The 19,116-nt window shown below is 40.9% G+C and overlaps 1 protein-coding gene and 1 non-coding gene across 2 annotated transcripts in view; one reads left to right on the top strand and one right to left on the bottom strand.

Annotated features, from left to right (window-relative positions):
- LOC109031247 (neuroligin-1) overlaps window positions 1–19,116 on the bottom strand; it is a 239,331-nt gene that overhangs the window by 130,275 nt on the left and 89,940 nt on the right. Inside the window, exon 2 of the mRNA XM_072305654.1 lies at window positions 8,068–8,226. Coding sequence (XP_072161755.1) covers window positions 8,068–8,226 — 159 coding nt within the window. The remainder of the gene's footprint in view (window positions 1–8,067; window positions 8,227–19,116) is intronic.
- Window positions 14,647–14,765, top strand: LOC140225762 (5S ribosomal RNA). Its single transcript, XR_011900732.1, has one exon. It is a non-coding gene; the product is annotated as a 5S ribosomal RNA (ribosomal RNA).

Here is a 19,116-nt window from a genome sequence, read left to right as displayed (position 1 = left end):
TTTCTAGAACACCATGTTTCAATATCTCTCATTTCCGTGGGCTTACGAAGGGGGGATCCGGGGGGCTGGCGGCTGGCCCCCCTAGAATTGAACATAGTATCATCTGCTGCCCCCCCCCCCCCCAGAAATTCTGGATGGTGGGAAAAGACCTTCGTTGAGGATGATTATCTCTCTTAATTATCGAAAAACACTGTGTTTATTCACAGAGTATTTTCTAAAATTTTCAGCATAGAAGCCTCAAAAATAGAGTTAAAGTTCCAAAAATTTCTCGGATCTATTCAATAAAACAATTCAAAAGAATTCTTTGCTAAATTAAGTACTGTGTGATGCAAATTTTTACTGAGAATTTTTCCTTACAGGAGAAATTAATTATCCTGTCTGAAATTAGGAAAATAATCAGAATTTCAATCTAAGTTAGAATATTTGACTATTTGCCTAGACATTCTACAAAATGCCTAATTTTGCTATTTGCCTGCGACATATACGTAGTAGTAACTGAGCATCTTTACACGGAAATAAAGATGAATGAAATGAATCTGAGAGAGGCTTTCCCTTGCTGTTCCTTGGAAATCAAAATCTACGGTGTGGTGCGGGAAAACAGCAGACTTGAGCATCCGACAGATTAGGGCATTTCTTAAAGCAATCATAAAGGTTCGCAACAGTTTTTGCTATGAGAGAGCAGACAATTAAGCCGTTCAATTATAGAAGAAATGCTTCATTTTGATATTTTTCTCTGACATCAACAACAAAAAAATAGAAAACACGGTTCTAAGGAACGGTGCTTAAACGTAGACAACTAAATTAAAAGATAGAGATGAAACTTGCTTATCTCCTAGCACAGTTGTACAATAATTGTATGAATATGATAATAAATATCGCAAAATAATTGTAGCACTGTAAGACCAAATATCGTACTGTCCATAGAAGCATAATAAATTAAATCAGCTCTTAGAAAAACTAGGTGCATTAAAGTGTTGAATGTTAGACCGCGTAGTAACTACGGCTTATTTGCCCAGAAAATGTCTTAATTTTTACGTGTTGGGAAACCCGAGACTCTCCACAAAGTGGCAACATCGTTTTAGATTGTCGATGACAAAACTTCGGATTTGGCGCTATTCCGATTGGAATGAATTGTCAGATCAAAGCACTTCTTGTTCTGCTATCGCGAGACCGCATGAATGCAAAATGAGGGAGGTTAGTAATAGTTAAAATCGGGGTCTCATCATTAGCCAAGTTTTCCTGCATAAATTAGAGTAAACAAGAGAATTGCACTTCGTAAATTACAAAACATTATATGACTAGCGTAGAAAAAAGCACGAAAAAAAAAATGAACTTGCTGATATGAACAACTATGTAGTTTAAAAAAGTGTCCGACATGTCTTAATGTAGATTTTACGTGAAAAAAATGCTGATTTAACCACCCCCGAGGTTGAATTGGACGTATTTCTATCAAACAGAACTAAGCGCCACAGGGGGAGAAGGGTAGAGGGGGGCTTGGATTGGCGGTGAAACCGGGCGTCGGGCTCATTCCGTCCTATACTCGCAACGCTTTTCCATGGCGCTTAGTTCCGTTTGACAGAACGAGCTATCCGGCATTCTAAATTCCTGAAAAGGATCTCAAATTGGCGCTCAGTTACGTTTGACAGAAATACGTCCAATTAGCTTTCTCTTATGTAAAATTTGAAACATATCGGACATATTCTTCAACCATTTAATCGTTAAATCAGCGATCGATTTTTTTGCGTGAGGACCGTGCATTCAGGAACTTTCAAAGTGCCATGAACTCTAGAAAAGTGATGATCTTACAAAAAGAGATCCTTCCTCTTCCTAGTGTTTTAAAACTTCAATGCAATTTCACATAAAAAGACGACCGAACTAAGTAGCAGCCCTCCGATGAAGCAAATGAGCGCGATCTGAATGTCCTTGATGGAGGATGGTCTCCAATACGCGCTATCCTCGATCGAGATACTCGGCAGGTCGGCGTCGAAATCTCTCAAGAAATTCCGTTTAAAGTTAACCAGTATCCCGGCCTCGAAGTACTTGTTGAGGAAGGCGTTGAACTCGGCAAAAGCGAACGTATGACTCGGCGCGAGATACAAATGAGGATACGTGATCAGACACTCCTCTATGCAGTGGTACTCGCAGTATTCCTCCATATCGACGGGAAAGAACCACCTGCGGCCTTCCATCTGGGACGGCCGGATCGACGCAAAGGCATCCGATTTCATCGCCGCCCTTATATTTTTCACTGCGGAGGACTTTGACAGTCGGATAAGCTCGACTGTCTTGTTGTTCAAAGGGTGGGAGTAACCAAGGGTATAGTTGATGTTGTAGATCCATTCAGAGGATAGAACTTCGGAGGAGAAGTAAAAGCTATCACTGAGGCGTTCTAAGAGCCAGTTGAAAGTGGCATCCGCGGTGAGGAACCTAAAGTCCTGGCTCCTTTGGGCCGTTTGCACCAGATGACCGCTGTCCTTCAGATCCTCCATCGTGTCGACGTCTGCAAAGCGAGGCTGATGACTGGTCAGCGTCACCATTCTACTCTGAAGAAGAGTCGTCAGTATCAAAGCCGAGAAGATGAAGACACAGAATAGGATCTTCCCGGATGTCGGCCTTCCCAGGAGGAGGCGTGGCTGCGCCACGCCCAAAAAGTACCGGTAAATGGTGAGGAAGCTAGACAGATTCTCATACTGGGTGAGCTCCGCTTCTGTGTACAGTCTCGGTTGTCGCAGTTGTAGCGACGTATGATAGTGATGAACGGTCAAAGAGACGGCAATTGTGACCAGGATGCAGACCCAGACGGTGGGACTGAAGCTCTTGAGGACGGCCAGGTAGGGCGGCTTGAACCCGCGCCGCGGGACGAAGATGCACACGGACCCGTGGTCGGTGGCGACGGTGGGTCTGAACTTGACGTCGTCCCACCTCAAACGAGCGTTCATCTCGGTGAGGATGAGACTGGCGTCAGACCACAGCGCCAGACCGGTGTCAGGCATGATGTCGAAGTCAGGCACGCTGATCACGACGTCCACTGCAGAGCGGTGCTTCGCGAAGTCCCCCAGAACGTAAAAGATAATGTTCGACCACAAGGCGTAGCCGGTCCGGATCTCGAGGACATTCGCGTTGCTGTCCAGGATGTAGCTGACGAGTGGGGCGCCGTTCATGTTGCGCCAGGAGAAGTCGAAGTAGTTCTCCCCGGAGGCGCCGGTGAAGTACTCCATCCGGTCGAAGAAGGCGTCGTAGCGGTAGCAGGTCGCCTAGGGTGCGTCAAAAAAAATGAAAGTCTGAAATGTTCCGCTCCCCAGGCGGCAATCGATGACGTTTGGTAAAAAAACATGTTTGCCAAAATTTGGGCCAATTTCAACCATTTTAAATGGTGCCAAAGGTCAATTTTGTGATGAAATTATGATATTTTGGTTTAGACCTCGATTTCGTACAAAAAACTCGATTTTACGCTGAAATCGTGCGTTTACGAGAAAAATGCCAAAGAACTCGACTTGTAGAGGATGAAATTTTACACTAGGGGGACGTCTTTGTAACCGATAAAAATCAAATTGAACTAGAAAAACTCAACTCGGTATTTATTTTTTTGGTCCTCAGAATTTCCGAGGTCTTACAAAGTAGAGGTTTAAAAGACTAATTTTTCACGAAAATTAGTCGAAAGAGGGTCTAAGTGAACTGTAGGCAAGTGTTGAGGATGCAAATGTCATCAGAACTTCCTCAGTTTCAAAAAAAGTTCCAACAATTTTGCACAATCCTCCAAAAAGTGTACGGCTCGAGAAGGAGGATCGTGCTATAATAGTAAGGGGAAAGTGCGGTTTGACCGGGAAAAATTGCGTAACAAACTTTCCCTATGTAATCGTCATCAGTAGGTCCCCCTGAACAACTTCCTAAAAGTTAAAAATGGCCCGACCCCGGAACAGTCCTCAAAAAAGTTAAAATTGAAAATGGCGGCCGTAATAAGAGGGTCCGGGAAATCGGTATTTTAAAATGCTCATTCTGTCTCATCATGTTAGGTATCATTTCCTATGTAATTTTGGTCGTAGATTTCATAAATGAATTACGCAAGGCCCCTTCTGAACTTACGTCTCTCTCGGTAGTTGTATGTTTCCTTTAATTTCCTTTATTAAATACGTTTATAACATCAAATTTAAGTTTCTTGGCCATAAATACATGAAAATAATGACACTTCACATTCCTTGTTCCTTCGGTGAATATTTAAAACAATGCAACCTCCTGCCTTTCACATTTGGCCGCCATCTTTGATTTGGAGCGCCTTCTTTGGCCGGAGGACCTTGTGGAATTCCTTAATGAAATTTACGACCAAAATTACATAGGAAATGATACCTAACATGATGAGACAGAATGAGCATTTTAAAATACCGATTTCCCGGACCCTCTTATTACGGCCGCCATTTTCAATTTTAACTTTTTTGAGGGGTGTTCCGGGGTCGGGCCATTTTTAACTTTTAGGAAGTTGTTCAGGGGGACCTATTGATGACGATTACATAGGGAAAGTTTGTTACGCAATTTTTCCCGGTCAAACCGCACTTTCCCCTTACTATTATAGCACGATCCTCCTTCTCGAGCCGTACACTTTTTGGAGGATTGTGCAAAATTGTTGGAACTTTTTTTGAAACTGAGGAAGTTCTGATGACATTTGCATCCTCAACACTTGCCTACAGTTCACTTAGACCCTCTTTCGACTCATTTTCGTGAAAAATTAGTCTTTTAAACCTCTACTTTGTAAGACCTCGGAAATTCTGAGGACCAAAAAAATAAATACCGAGTTGAGTTTTTCTAGTTCAATTTGATTTTTATCGGTTACAAAGACGTCCCCCTAGTGTAAAATTTCATCCTCTATAAGTCGAGTTCTTTGGCATTTTTCTCGTAAACGCACGATTTCAGCGTAAAATCGAGTTTTTTGTACGAAATCGAGGTCTAAACCAAAATATCATAATTTCATCACAAAATTGACCTTTGGCACCATTTAAAATGGTTGAAATTGGCCCAAATTTTGGCAAACATGTTTTTTTACCAAACGTCATCGATTGCCGCCTGGGGAGCGGAACATTTCAGACTTTCATTTTTTTTGACGCACCCTAAGGTCGCTCCCGCGCAGATCACTGTTCGGCGACCTTTGTACACGCGCCATGCGAGTCGCAGCGCGAAACGGATATCGCAGTTGGACCCCGAGGCCTCGCCGGTGGCGAAGATGAGGAAGTTATCCGGGTTCCAAACTTCATCGTACACATTGCCCCTGATGAGCCAATAAAGGCCAGTGGCCAAGGGAGCGCCGTCTAGGAAACTTTCCCGTAATGAAGTGATATTCATGTCGCAAGCCCTATTTCTGTCCCTCAAGGTGAGCGTGCCAAGACCAAGGCAAACGTTAGGAAGAATGCGTTCGTCTAAGGGACGAGAGTCGTTAAAACTATGATCGACGTGAACGGGGTTCACTTACGTTCTTGAAGTGGTTGATCATGGAGCCGAACATGAAATTGAGTACGTCGCTACAGTCGTTCAGGATGAAAAGTATGTTTTTCACGTACTCGTTTCCGACGCAGGTATGGAATTTGTGGGGGCGGTCTACTGTGACTGTGGCTATGTCGTTGTCGTGAAGGTTGCGGATGAGCCGGGCGTGGTTAATATTTTGGTTCAAGTTGATCACGTAAAAGAGGTCCATTTTGGAGCGGATTACTGAGTGGATGCATACGTTAGACAAAAAAGTCTCATAGTCTGTATGATTATCAAAAAGGGATGCTTTTTCAGAAGTTGAGACGCGCATTGTGTAAAAAAGTATGCACAATTTAATAAATTCCATTTTGAGATAAAAATCTTCGACAAAACTACGATAAAACTGTTCAAGACTTCAGTATTCGAATCGGCGAAACTTCATATGTCTAAGGAAAGAAGATTTCTTCCGTGTCAAGGTTACATTTTAGGTATTTACTGATGTACTGACTTCGTTGTGAGGTTTAGTAAACAAATATCTTCAGATGAGTGTCCTCAGTGCTTGTGTTTGAAAGTTCTTTGCTGGTTGTCTTGAAAACTTGCTTGAAAACTTGAGTGTATATCATAACTTACATCAAGAATGAACACAATTACAGCTACATCCTCAAATACAACGTGGCGTCCGTTTAGATTTGACCAATCATTTGCTATTTCTACATCCTAAAATGAGGAAAGTCAGGTAAGGTATATTTTTCCTCAACGTGGAGATGAGGAACCATTAATTTTTTTGCGAAGATTCCACTAATCCATCGAAGGAGAGGCATGTTCACGTACAAAATTAATACTCATAAGAAGAATGCAATGGCAATATTGCACTCAGGGAAAGAAACGTACACAAACATGGAAAAGGAGACAAAATAAGACACGTGTTGAAAACAAATACATTTAAGTCTTCAAGCACTTTTAACGGAAGGTAGAAAGAAATCAGGCATTGTTAAGGGTTTTTTTTTGTTTGTTTCAAGACTTCCTCTCTTAATAATTTCACAAATCATCTCACTGGTATTTATTTCACTGAAAATATCATTCTATCATCGAAAATTCCGCATAGGATTTTCATACTTACACAATGATGAGGTTGTAGTTAAAAATAAGAAAAATCTTAGTATTGCAATGTGAGATACAACGATTGACCATGTACACCTGGGCAATGCTTTTTAAACTATTAGTGTGCGATGCCATATATTGATGGCTTAAAAGTAAAACCCTGTATTTCTAATTCAACGCTCTAAAATTTTCACTCATGCTCGATATTATCGAAAGGAAACAAGCCAAATTTATGGATTGAAATTTATTTATAATAATCTGCTAACACAGAGAAAAAATTTAAAACTGTTTTAAAATGTTCAAAAAAAAAAAAAATTACGCCGGGCAGTTTTCCAAACAAATAAATAAAATATAGCATGACAGGAAGTCTACACCGTAACAAACTGTGATATGTGACTTCGAAATTTGCCCATCGATATGTTATAGAAAATTAGCTATCGCCAGCTAATCACAACTTTTCAGTTAATTAAACCGTAAAATTCAGAGAGGATGAGTTAGAAGTTAGTACTAATTATTTTTACTTGATTCGAATGAGATTTCTCTTGTCTTTAAGTGCATGGTAGTGATTGCATGCTGCGTGTAGTGAAACCAGTGACCTCAGTTGGGCTCCGCCCGGACAGGCAACTAAACTAACTGCGTGACAAAGCGTAATGTATCACGGTAAAATGAAGGCACTCTAAGTCAATTTTGTGCTTTCAGAGGCATTTATAAATGAAACCCTCGTATTATACTAGTGCAGATCATCGCAATTTGCCTTGACAATATGTAAGTAAGCCGCTTGCGAATAATCGGCAGTTGCTGATGGGTTAGTAGTGCCGGTCACAGAATCGTGTTTTGATGCTTGATTCGTGTAGATTTGCTGAAGATCCGTCCAAACAGCAACTTTCTACATTGAATATTAACCAACATATCGCGATTTGACAAATTCGGTTTATGACGTCATCCACTGCGGTGGTGACACCCTTGGTTTCTTTCACCTTGCTTTCATCCGTCAGGGAAACAGACATTTGCACTGATTACTCGACGTGAAACTCAGATGAAAGCAAGGTTGAAGAAACCAAGGGCGTCACTACCACGGTGGATGACGTCTCAAACCGAATTTTTCAAATCGCGATAATTCGGTTGATTTTGAACGTAGGAAGTTGCTGTTTGGACAGATTTTAATATTTTTCGCTGATTGACAAGAATCAGCATCAAAACATAATTCTAAGACCAGCGCAACTGACCCATTCCCTGCTACACATTCACCAAAAATGACTCAAAAACTCTGTTTTCAAAATTATTCTATCACTGGTAAAAAAAAAACCTCTTGGATCAATGCCGCATTGCATTGACTTAAGAGTGCAGTTTCTTGTCGCCGAATTGAAGAGTCTTGAACTCTTGTTTCAAGCGGATTTTGCATTGAAAGAAGAGTCCAGACTCTTAAATCCGGCGACAAGAAACTGCATTCTTGAACCAAGAGGTTTTTTTTTACCAGTGAAGTTTAAAGTATAATATCATGATTGTGGAGCTTACCTAATATTCCTAGTCTAAAATTAAGGGTAACGACGATGAGGTTGCCGTAGCTTGCCAGAGAACTTCCGTCGTACGGGTTTCCGGAGTTCCACTCGTACGACTCTCCGTGGATGTACACTATGCACGGCAGACCGGTTTCCTCTCCCTCGATTGGGGTATCTGCAACAATTCAAAAATGTAACAATTTTAATTTTTCCGCAAAAGACGGCTAGACCATCATTACCTGAATAAAGTGGGCCCTTGCAAGCAAGAGATACAGCCGACTGAATACACTTTTCAAGGGTAACCCTTCTTTATCTGAAATTAGACTCTCCATGCTGAAAGAAGGAGAGAGCGAATACATTCGCAGAGTTGCCGTGGCTGCAGCCTCGTAGTTCCGATAGAGACCCACCCCTCCCTCCGCGCTCGAAACCGTTTCACCCCTTAAAAATTACGTGACGCTCAGTTCAACCTCCCCGTCTTTTAGCGATTTGTGATACATTTTCGATGAAGAATTGCCACCCCGCGTGGATAATTTTTCATTTTCGATTTTCGAAAAATCGGCGCCAAGCGCTAACGCTGGCGTTACGAATCATTGATTTAAACGACGCTCATAACGCAACCGCGACGCATTGCGCCAAACAGAGCGGTCGGCGTCAAACGCATATAAGCGCCTACAAGCCTGCATGAATACTTCTCGCATCGCACCAAATGCAATGCAAGGGTTATTTGAGATAACTATTCGACCACGGGTGTAGGCATATTGCCACTAGCCGGATTGAAGGCGCGTCACTCTGCGGAGATGACTGGACTCCTTTATCTCGGATTGCAACGTTATGCACCGATGCAAATGTTTTATTTTTGATAGCCGTGTGTGTAATTTTTACACATAGTTTTTCTAAAGAGTTTCCGCGAATTTTCCTAAATGATTTCAAATATATCAAGAGAATTTTGACGCAATATTTTCGATCGTTCTAATCTATTTTTTTTCAAATCAGGAAAAAATGTAACATCATCTGAGTTTCTGAATTTTTGTAGTATTTCCCCTTTAATTATCGTAAAAACTGAGCAAAGAGTGAAGACTACTGATGCGTGGTCCTAGTTTTACGGTGATTTTAACGTCACACGGTGGAGCGAGTCAATCGGAGAGGTCGGACATGACATTTTTGACTAAAACTGTAAATTTCTATGTTTATTTCGTCATATTTTAAACTCCAAGGAAGGCCTCCAGTCGAAAATTTCACGAGAAAAACAATGGAACCACTTTTAGAACTTCAAAATTTTGTTTAAGTGGAGTTATAAGCGTTTTAAGTTTCAAAATTTTGTCTGACCTCTTTTATTGACGCGATCCATTGTGCGTCGCGCGAGCCAGAGAAGGGAATGATGTGGAGTCATCTTCGTAGTGTGACGCGCCTACAATCCTACCAGCAGCAATATGTTTACACCCGCAGTCGAATACTTATCCTTCCTAGAGCGTAACGCATTCTATGAACCTAATTACTCAGCGGATAAAATATTTAGATATCGGATCCCCGAGGCATGCAAATGCAGGGTGGCATGAAATGCAAGAAAAAGATGAAAGATTGGACATTTCCGTGAAATATTTCATAATTTTTCAGGAGGCTAGGGTATGCAACCTGCACTCAAACACAAAAATTAGGAGATAGCCACAATGTTCACATTTTGCGAAACATGAAAAGGAACCGGTATTTTTAAATATATGTCATAAATTTCTGAAATTCCATGAAACATTTCACTGGAAATTTCAAGACTTAATTTTTCGTGAGACTTTGCCACTCTGTGCAAGGGCCTTGCGAATCACAAATTTTTGTGAAATTTTTCGGGGGGTCAAACAGAAAAATTAGGAGAAAGCCACAATTTTTACATTTTGCGAAACATGAAAAGGAACCGGTACTTTTCAATATCCGTCATAAATTTCTGAAATTCCATGAAACATTTCACTGGAAATCTCAAGACTCTATTTTTCGTGAGACTTCGCCACCCTGTGCAAGGGCCTCACGAATCACAAATTTTTGTGAAATTTATCGGGGGGTCATCATCGGTAGGGCTTGGCAACGGCGCGCCGAAATTGGGTCGAAAATCGTTGAGTGGGCCACAAAAGATAAATCACCGGGCGCTATTAACGCCATTTACGCGGCGTATTTTAATTTACACGGGTGCTTAAGTGCTTCATCAGACGGCTTCATCACGACGCCCGATTAATTTCTTCGCGAATTTATTACGAGCCGAGCCTGGCGGCCCCAAGCCCCTGTTTTACATTGCGCCCTCGGCAGACATCCACTTTAATATTTCACCGTGCGGTAATTGCCGCAGCACTCCGGCCTATCCCGCAGTGACCGCCCCCCGCTCCCTTTCTCCCCCTAACCTCTTCCACGGACGATTCCCCGGATTTTCTCGAGAAAATAACGCCCACATTGAATCACCAGACAAGGTAGGAATCTCAGCATTTTGATACATGTTTCTTGACCAGAACTACATGTAGAACATGATTTCGCATCGAAAATTACTGAAATCAACTTCTAAATATAAGCACTGAAAAAAAAACTCCGGCCGTGGGAGCCGCAATTACGGGCTATTTAGACATAACGTCCGTTCCGGGCTCAAAGGCCGAAAATTCCGATTGCTGGAGGCGTAGCTTCGATTGTTCCGGGTTCAGAAGCCGAAGCTACGGCTCCAGCAGCCGGAATTTTCGGCCTTTGAGCCCGGAACGGACGGTATGTCTATATAGACCGTAATTGCGGCTCCCACGGCCGACATTTTTTCTTTCAGTGAGATATTAACGTTTTTAGTTTACATTGGTTACGGGAAGTTTGAATTGTCCGGTCAAGAAACGCAATAATCTACTTGAGTCAAGTCGCGCACCACGACGGTTTTGGCAGTTTTCTCAATTGACCATTATTCCTTTCCCACCACGTGTTTTTAAAGCGCGTAAACAACTTGTAATATCTGAGCTAGAGCGTCAAGATTAAGGTTGCCATAGTTTCATACCAAGAGACCTTTATGGCGACGTTTATTGTGCGATTTGACTCATATAGACCATTGTGTTTTCATGAGCGGAAAGTTTAAATTTACTTGTCAAGAAACATTAATATATTGGTTGAGGGTTATTTTTAGCAATTTTCGTGGCGCGAATCGTATTCTATGTGTAATTTTGGTTAAAAATATGTATCAGAATGCTCAAAATTGCATCTTGTCAAGTGATCCATTGCATATTCTCAGGGCCCTTATAGTTGTCCGTAATGAAACACTCAGCTCCCTTATAGTTGGACCACATTTTGCAATAGGGAACCACAATTTCTGGCTCGTTTTAGAAAGAACATAAATCCCATTGGTTTCCCTATGGAGAAAAGTGATTTTATGGAGGAGCCAAAGATAGTGGTTCCTTATTGCAAAATGTAATCCAATTGTCCATAAGGAAATATTGAATTCCCGAAGGTGAAAGCTTCCACCTGTCGCCAAGAGGCCAGTGGAGGGTCTCTTGTTTCTCTTAGTGAGTCAGTGACGTCAGAATGTGTAGATTTACACAGACTATTTATAAAATAAAGGCAGTGTAATTAGTCGAAAGATAGATGGACTCACTCCCACAGGGGAATTGCTTAATTTATTTTTTTGCTTAACCTATATGAGTCTGGCCTAGATAAGTGCGTATTTGAGCTTAAACAACTCTCATGAGTAAAGCCTTTCTGGAATAAGTAGCAATGCGAGACAAAAATATTCGCTGAGGCATAGTTCATACGAGGGCATAACACTACCACATACACACACCCGCACCCATACAAAGAAAGAGTTCTGCACTCGAACCCAGAACGTCTCGACATATCAATATCACTAACAAGCGTGGAAGTTTCTCCTCAGCCCTGGTTGTAGGTGCTTCGGGAAGTTCGCTAATAGCTCTAAAGCGGCGTAGCGTAGACAGACAGGAAAACTTTCACACTCTTCTGTCACTCGTCCAGGAAGAAAACATGTCTTTGGTGAAAAGTTGGCGCACTATGATGCAATCAGCGTCGCCAAGTTTATGAAGTTCTCAAGATTTGCTTTCCGAATCTTGAATTGAACTTTTTCGTGAGGAACGGCAACTCTTGAAGCGATGCCTTAGCAGGCAGCTCAAAGAGTAGGGTTTTTTATCCGTAAAGTAAAGTATTATGATCATCAATTGTCATAAACCAAATTCAAAGGGAAGGATCAATTTCAAATGTTTCAAGAAACTGAGTGAAGAATACTTCTGAGTTAGACAGTAAATTTAATTTCCTCTGGTTAACAATCCCTTATCGAGAAATAATTTTTGGAGATGGAAAAATGGATTGAACTTTATTTTGGTGCATAGAGATTTATTTCTGAGAATAAAATTTGGAACCTTCCTTGCTCGTTCCAACTTGATGCCACTTAATCCACAAACGAAAAACACTCGAAGATCAGGAACAAGGTCCATTCAGAAATTTTTCCGGAAATCTATAGTTGATCAGATGGACATATCCAATCAAAATCAGTCTAACTGTATTTCATGTTGCCTTACTCTCTCTCATATTTCATAATTTTTTTTCTCCTGAGTTCCAAATTGTTTACAGCTTTTTAACTGTCTGTTTTACCATAATTGTGAAAAATACACTAAAACAATTAACAACTTCAGTGTTGTTAAGTTCTCTGCTTAAAAAAATAAATGATCAGAGAAAATGCAATGTCTCCTGCAGTTTGGCCGATCCCGGTTAAATTTATCAAAACATATATTTTCCTGGATGTATTTTGACGGTGTAAGTCGGCAATCACATAACTCGGTTTGCGACGTCGCAGACTTCCTGTCATACTTTATTTTTTTAAACGGAAAACTACTCCACGGCAAGCTCTGATTTTTCTTCTCTGTGCGAAGAAAATTCTGCAGGAACTTCAAGGAATGATGTCAATTTGTTCTCTTTAAAAAAAAAACAGAGGCGAAATTTTCAAACACCGCGAACAAGATATGTAATTGCGGACTTACGCCGTCGATCTGCATTTTAAACTGTCTCAAAACCAAGTAAATTAAATCCACTTAATCCAAAGTCATCGCTAACATTTTTCTATCCATTACCGACGAAATCAAACCACCGAGGACAGATCCATTAAACCCACGAAAAAAGAACTCGAATGGGGGAAAAATTCCCTCACTCGGCGAACTAGCCGAGAGTCAAACTACCCCTATCGCGTACGCAGACACGCTCCGCTGTTCTCGAAAACCGAGCGAATTCAACTCAATTTAAAACGCTCGGAACTTTTAATTGCTGCTGTTGCTTTCCCGGCGATACGCTGCATTGCTGCGATTCAACTCCTTAATCTACGAGCAGATTTCGCTCAAGATGTTGTGATTTCGGGGAACTTATGCGAATTTCCCCGAACCGATTAAGCGTGCGGGCGCCAACGACGCCCCCGCAAACGGCTACACTGCTCCGCGACCTCGATACCCACTTAAATTGCGCTAAGCAAGAGCGGAACACCGGTGTAATCACGATCAATTTAATCTGAGGGGATGAGGAAAAAAAAGTGAGGGAGTAGTCGGGAGGAAAACTCACCCCCGGGATTCGACTTCGCTGTGCTGGAGGATCGAGTGGGGTAGTTCGAGGCGGGGGCGACGAGGGGGAACGGGAAGCAGTCATGAAAAGAATCTGGAAGTTGATTCTTCAATCCTTCTAATCTGTTTCTCAATGGGGCCGATCGTTTAGGTTTAAATTATGGAATTTTATTTAGAGCTCAAAATGAAGCATTGAGCCAGGGACAATATGGATTGCATTTTGCAAAAAGGAACCAAGAGAATTGCAATGATGCTAAGATTGTGCATTTTCATCCTTTGTAATTAAATTACTGAAACTATGAAAAAATGAAATTTACATGGTAATTTGTGTCTTAAATTTACGGTTTTTAGCGGGTAAAATAGAAACTGTTAATCTGTTTAGTATTTGGTTTTTCTTCCAAGACAAAAGAAGTCGCACAATCTTAGCGACATTGCAATGCTCCTGGTTCTTTTTTGCAAAATGCAATCCATATAGTTTGGAAAACAATGTAAGCAATGTAATCGAAGCAAAAGCTAAAACATAAGGAAATCAACGCTATTTTTTTGTTTAATGATGGCTATAGAGCAAGCTTAACCTGCACCGAAGAAAGTGATGCTGATTTAAGATTCGGGATGTAAAAAAGTGTGAAAGAAGTCACAAAACGCTTAATTAATCGCTACAGCAGTTACTTTAGCAATGTCAAGCTGTAAAACTAACTGCTGTGGAGGTTTATTCAGCGTTTTGTGAGTTTTTGCATTCAGAATGCATCCTAATCAGCATAACTTTATTTTTGGAGTGTTAAGTCTAAAATCAAATGAACTTCGGTAAATTATGACTGATGATGAAAATCAGGATGAGCACTTCGCTATATAGGCAAATTTTTGGAAAAAAAGTTTCGGATTGCTGAGGCACTTACTCAACTCTTCGGTCTTCAAATATCATTAGGCGACTTCCAAAAGTAACTTTTACACCATAGAGGAGATAGCAGAGTAGGGTCTCTAAAATATACTGTTTCTGTCAGTTTGGCATTGCATCGGTCAGAGCGACAGTCTGGTCCTTCGTCAACGGCCATACCACGTTGAAAGCACCGGTTCTCGTCCGATCCCCGAAGTAAAGCAGCGTCGGGCGTAGTTAGTACTTAGATGGGAGACCGCTTGGGAACACTGCGTGCTGTTGACTTTTTAAATTTCGTTAACCGGATAAACCTCTATATTTGCCTCAGCTAAAGGCTCTTAGATTTTTGTAGTGTACGATAAGGTTCTTGATTTATTTTGCGAGGAAAGATCTGTACTTTTAAAGGATGCCTGTCATTCTTAATACGATCAATTTCGTATAATACTGTGCAACACCTCTGCTGTGAAATAGTTGCTTCAGGCGCCACCGCACGGCGGGCGGGTGGCCAGCGCGAAAAGCGCATTGGCGCCTACAAACCTAAGTGGATACTTCAAGCATTGTGCAGTGCGTGAAGTATCCACTTAGGTTTGTAGGCACCAGTGAGCCTCTCGCGCTGGCAGCATGCCGCTCCGCTCTGTTAGGCTTTAAATATTTATACTCGCATAGTCAGCGTCTTTTAACTCATGATTTTGAAATTTTTGCACACTCTGCATTGATTATTCTCATTTAAATTGATAGGAAAAATATGTATCAATTTATCAAAGGAGAATAATAATAGAATGTGTAAAATGCCCTGAAACCGTCGGGCATGTTGTTTAAAAATTTAATTGTTAAATTAGCAATCACGTTTTTGCGTGATATAAGGGTGTTACAGACACTCTAATCAGTTGACTTCATCAGATGTGTGGAACAGACTCATTGCGTTGGTTGCTTGTTTCCAGCTTCTTCTCCTCCTTTTCATTTATCTCTTGCTTCTATTTTCTTGTATTCTTCTAAAGAGCGGAAGGCAACGCGGCCGGAAATTCAGCGCCGTTTTTGCTTCTGCAATAATTATCAACGCTGCAAGCGACGCTTCGTGCGGGGGAGGGGTGCAACTGAGGCACAGCCGCAACGTTTGCGAAAAAAATAATGCACTTGCATTTGCGTCGCGCCCAATCTGATTTGCTCCCGGCCCTGGTTCAACTGTCAACGGCTGCAACGCGACGACAGACCGAATTTTAAAACTACGCCTCTCGCCGCACGACGAGCCGATTTCGACACATCTGCGACCTATACTGCCGTGCAACACAAAAAACACCGTAAACGCCATTTAACATTTTTTGGGAACAATGTATCAGCGCAGAACCACGTGTGTACCTTGGGGCAGTGTTTTTAAAGAATCCTTTCGCAAGCACTATCAAGACTCAACCTGAAAATTTAAGGTGTATGGGTGAAACAGTTTTTATTTTGTGTTAAGTTTCAAAAAACGAGGGAAAATCTTGATGGATTTACGACGTTCTTTCTTAGGACGGCAGTATACGTGCCAAAATTCGAGGACTAGAAACCGCCTCTGTATAAAGGTCCCTGGACAAAATATTGAAATAGGCGACATTCTTGTCCCTGGTCTTTTATTAGCATATAAGTTTGTTCTTTATGTTCTGGCCTAAATATTAAGAAAACACTTTTTTTTAATAATTAACACAAAAAGATTGCCAATATTAATTGTTTTTTATAAAAAAAATTACCGTTTAAATAGAGTGTCAAACTCACGACAGTTACGCATCCCTACACCTACACCATGACCCTAGTTCGCGATGAAACAACTCAAAGAGTAAAATTTTATTCGAGAACTTACGCATCATCAAATATTTGAAAACGTTTCTCCATTGTGAAACAATAAATAGAGGATGAAAAATCGTGATACTTTTTTCCGTGTGGTCACCTCAATCCGAATATTTGGTCGTTTGACAAGGGGATAATTAACACAAAAAAATCGACCAACAACTTGTGTTACTTCGTGTTCTACTTCCCATATGAACACAAGATTTTGATTATAATTGAACGTATTTCTATCAAACGGACCTAAGCGCCATATGGTGAGGAAAGTAGAGGGGGGCTTGGATTGGCGGCGGAATCGGACTTCCGGCTTATTCCGCTCTATACTCGCAATGATTTTCCATGGCGCTTAGGTCCGTTTGACAGAACGCGCTATCCGGGATTCTAAATTCCTCAAAAGGAACTCAAATTGGCGCTTAGTTCCGTTTGATAGAAATGCGTCCAATTTTCCTCACTGTGAATGTTTAGAAACGTGTCCCATAATCTGAAATTATATAAAAATTGAAAATTGGGAAGGTGCGGTGCTCTTTTTAAGAGTAGGAGCCCACTGAGGACCGCTCCTCATTGCGGAAACAATAATTAAGAGGGAGCTGCTGCGCCGGAAAACACTCACGTTTTATGCTGTCGTCGGGGCCCGGGGGGAGGGGGGGAGGGGGCGTTTATGAAAAGAGCCTTCAAAAGGTCTTCATCTCAGCCGGAGGCGCCGAATGAATGAAGTTTGCAGCGTGAATATCAACATTGCAGCCGGAGCTGAAGAGCTGTCATTCTGCGTAACAGTGTTTTTCACCTTTTGTCCGAAAATCTCCTCCCCCCCCCCGCCTCCTTGGTCCCAGACACTTGCCGCTGCTGCACGCTTGCCCCTCCCCTTTCGTCTCCTTTTTCGCGTCACCATAGATCACTGTCGGCACTGCCATTAATCATAATCCGTGGTTGCCCGAGTGGGCCACCTCTCCCCGAAAAAACAAAATGGAAACATTTCTTGAAAAGTTTTGAAGATGGAAAGGCTTTCCTTTGCTTACTAGTTCCTTCAAAAGTATGATTATAAATTGGATTACGGTGTATTTAAAATCGTGCAACTTCCACCTTACTTTCAAAAATACTTTGCACAGTTATTTTCTTTTAAAATCAAACATTTTTTGGTGGGAAGCAGAAATTATTTGCTATTCAGGGAGGTTTTTTGGTTAATTATAAAAGAGCAACATTTTTACAACACTGCAATCGCGCTGGTTCCTTTTTGCTGAATGCAGTCCAATTGAATTGTAGCTAAATATGCAGATACACAAAAATTTGATCGTAATTTTGATTAAGTAATTTTTGTGAGTCGATAGTGAAACTCCTAAGCCACACCGCGGTTTGTGACATTGCACACTTACATTCGTATTTTATTTTTTTAATGGGGAAGTATTCAACGTCAATTCTTGAAAACTTCCGTGATTTTTCTCCTGTGTGTGCAAAAAATTCGGAGAAAAGGTCAGGGAACGATGTTGATTTGTTTTTCTTTAAAGAAATAAGGCAGTAGCAGATATTTTTAAACACAATGGATATGAAGAGAGATTTAAACGAGATGCGTAGTCTGGAAGGTTCATCGTTGATATTCAAACAAAATTATCACGAAAAGTCACTTGCTCCAGTTACAAATGGACGTATTTCTATCAAACAGAACAATGACATCAGCTCTGAGACCTATAAGAATACACGCATAACAGGGCTCACGTCATAATGCACACAGTTCTGTTTGATAGAAATACGTCCAAATATGTGTAAACAATTGGATTTTATGGAAATATTATAGCAAAGAGTGAAGAAAGTCCTTTCAAGTATTTAAATTCAATATCACCAAAGACATCGTCCTTCGACATTAACAAAGGATGACGTCATCTACCGCGATGGTGCATACTTAGGTTCTTTTGTCTTTCCCTCTTAAATTCATCAGCTATATATATGTAGTAGTTTTGAGCGATTCATAAAGGTTTTCTCTCCATTAAAGTTCAATTTTGTTCTGAATTTTGTAATTTTCCCTATTTATTTCATCATTAAGAATGGATTTATTCACTTTATTAACTTAACAGTCCCTTTAGGGATAAATGAAATTCTGACGAAAATCAATATTATATTATAATTAAAAAATATACATGCTAGATTTATCTTGCCGTACTTAAACTGCAACTCTTAAATCATTAATTGGACGTACTCATATCAAACGGAACTATGTGCATTAAGACATGAGCCCTGAGACCCATAAGAATTTGTGCATAACAGGGCTCACGCGCTCGATACTCAGCGCTAAAAACCGAAAACAAACGAACAACTGACATCGTGCATAATTTTTGTGGAATTAACGAAACTGTAAAAGTGGCACTCGACACAAGGGTCGATAATATCAAAGACAGTGTTTGAACATTATATTATTGAATATTGAAAGGAGGAAATCCACGTTCATACGGATAAAACGTACTGCAATAAACAAGAGCGAAGTCAAAACGCCTTCAAACATTCGTGTATGCAACACGGGCATCCCAAGATCACGAATAGTTGCATCAACCCATCAAGGCGTTTCGTACGCTGCGTCTCTCGCGCGTCGCACGCAACGTTCGTGAATACGAAGTTGAAACTTGAAAGTGATTTGTTCTAATTCTGTGCTGTTTGTTGAGAAAGCATTAAATTTGTCTTTTCCTCCTCTTTTTCAAGTATCAGTTTTAATTATACACTAAGCAGTAGATGAAATCACTGGTATTTTTAACATTTTTTTGCGATGAAATTAAGAAGTCGAGACTGACTAGAGGCAATGCCGTTTTAAGGAAAAAGAATGCACTTGCAAAAC

This window comes from Bemisia tabaci, unplaced genomic scaffold, assembly GCF_918797505.1.
Source record: "Bemisia tabaci unplaced genomic scaffold, PGI_BMITA_v3".
In the NCBI taxonomy this organism is placed as follows: domain Eukaryota; kingdom Metazoa; phylum Arthropoda; class Insecta; order Hemiptera; family Aleyrodidae; genus Bemisia; species Bemisia tabaci.
This window is presented reverse-complemented; position numbering and strand designations above follow the sequence as displayed.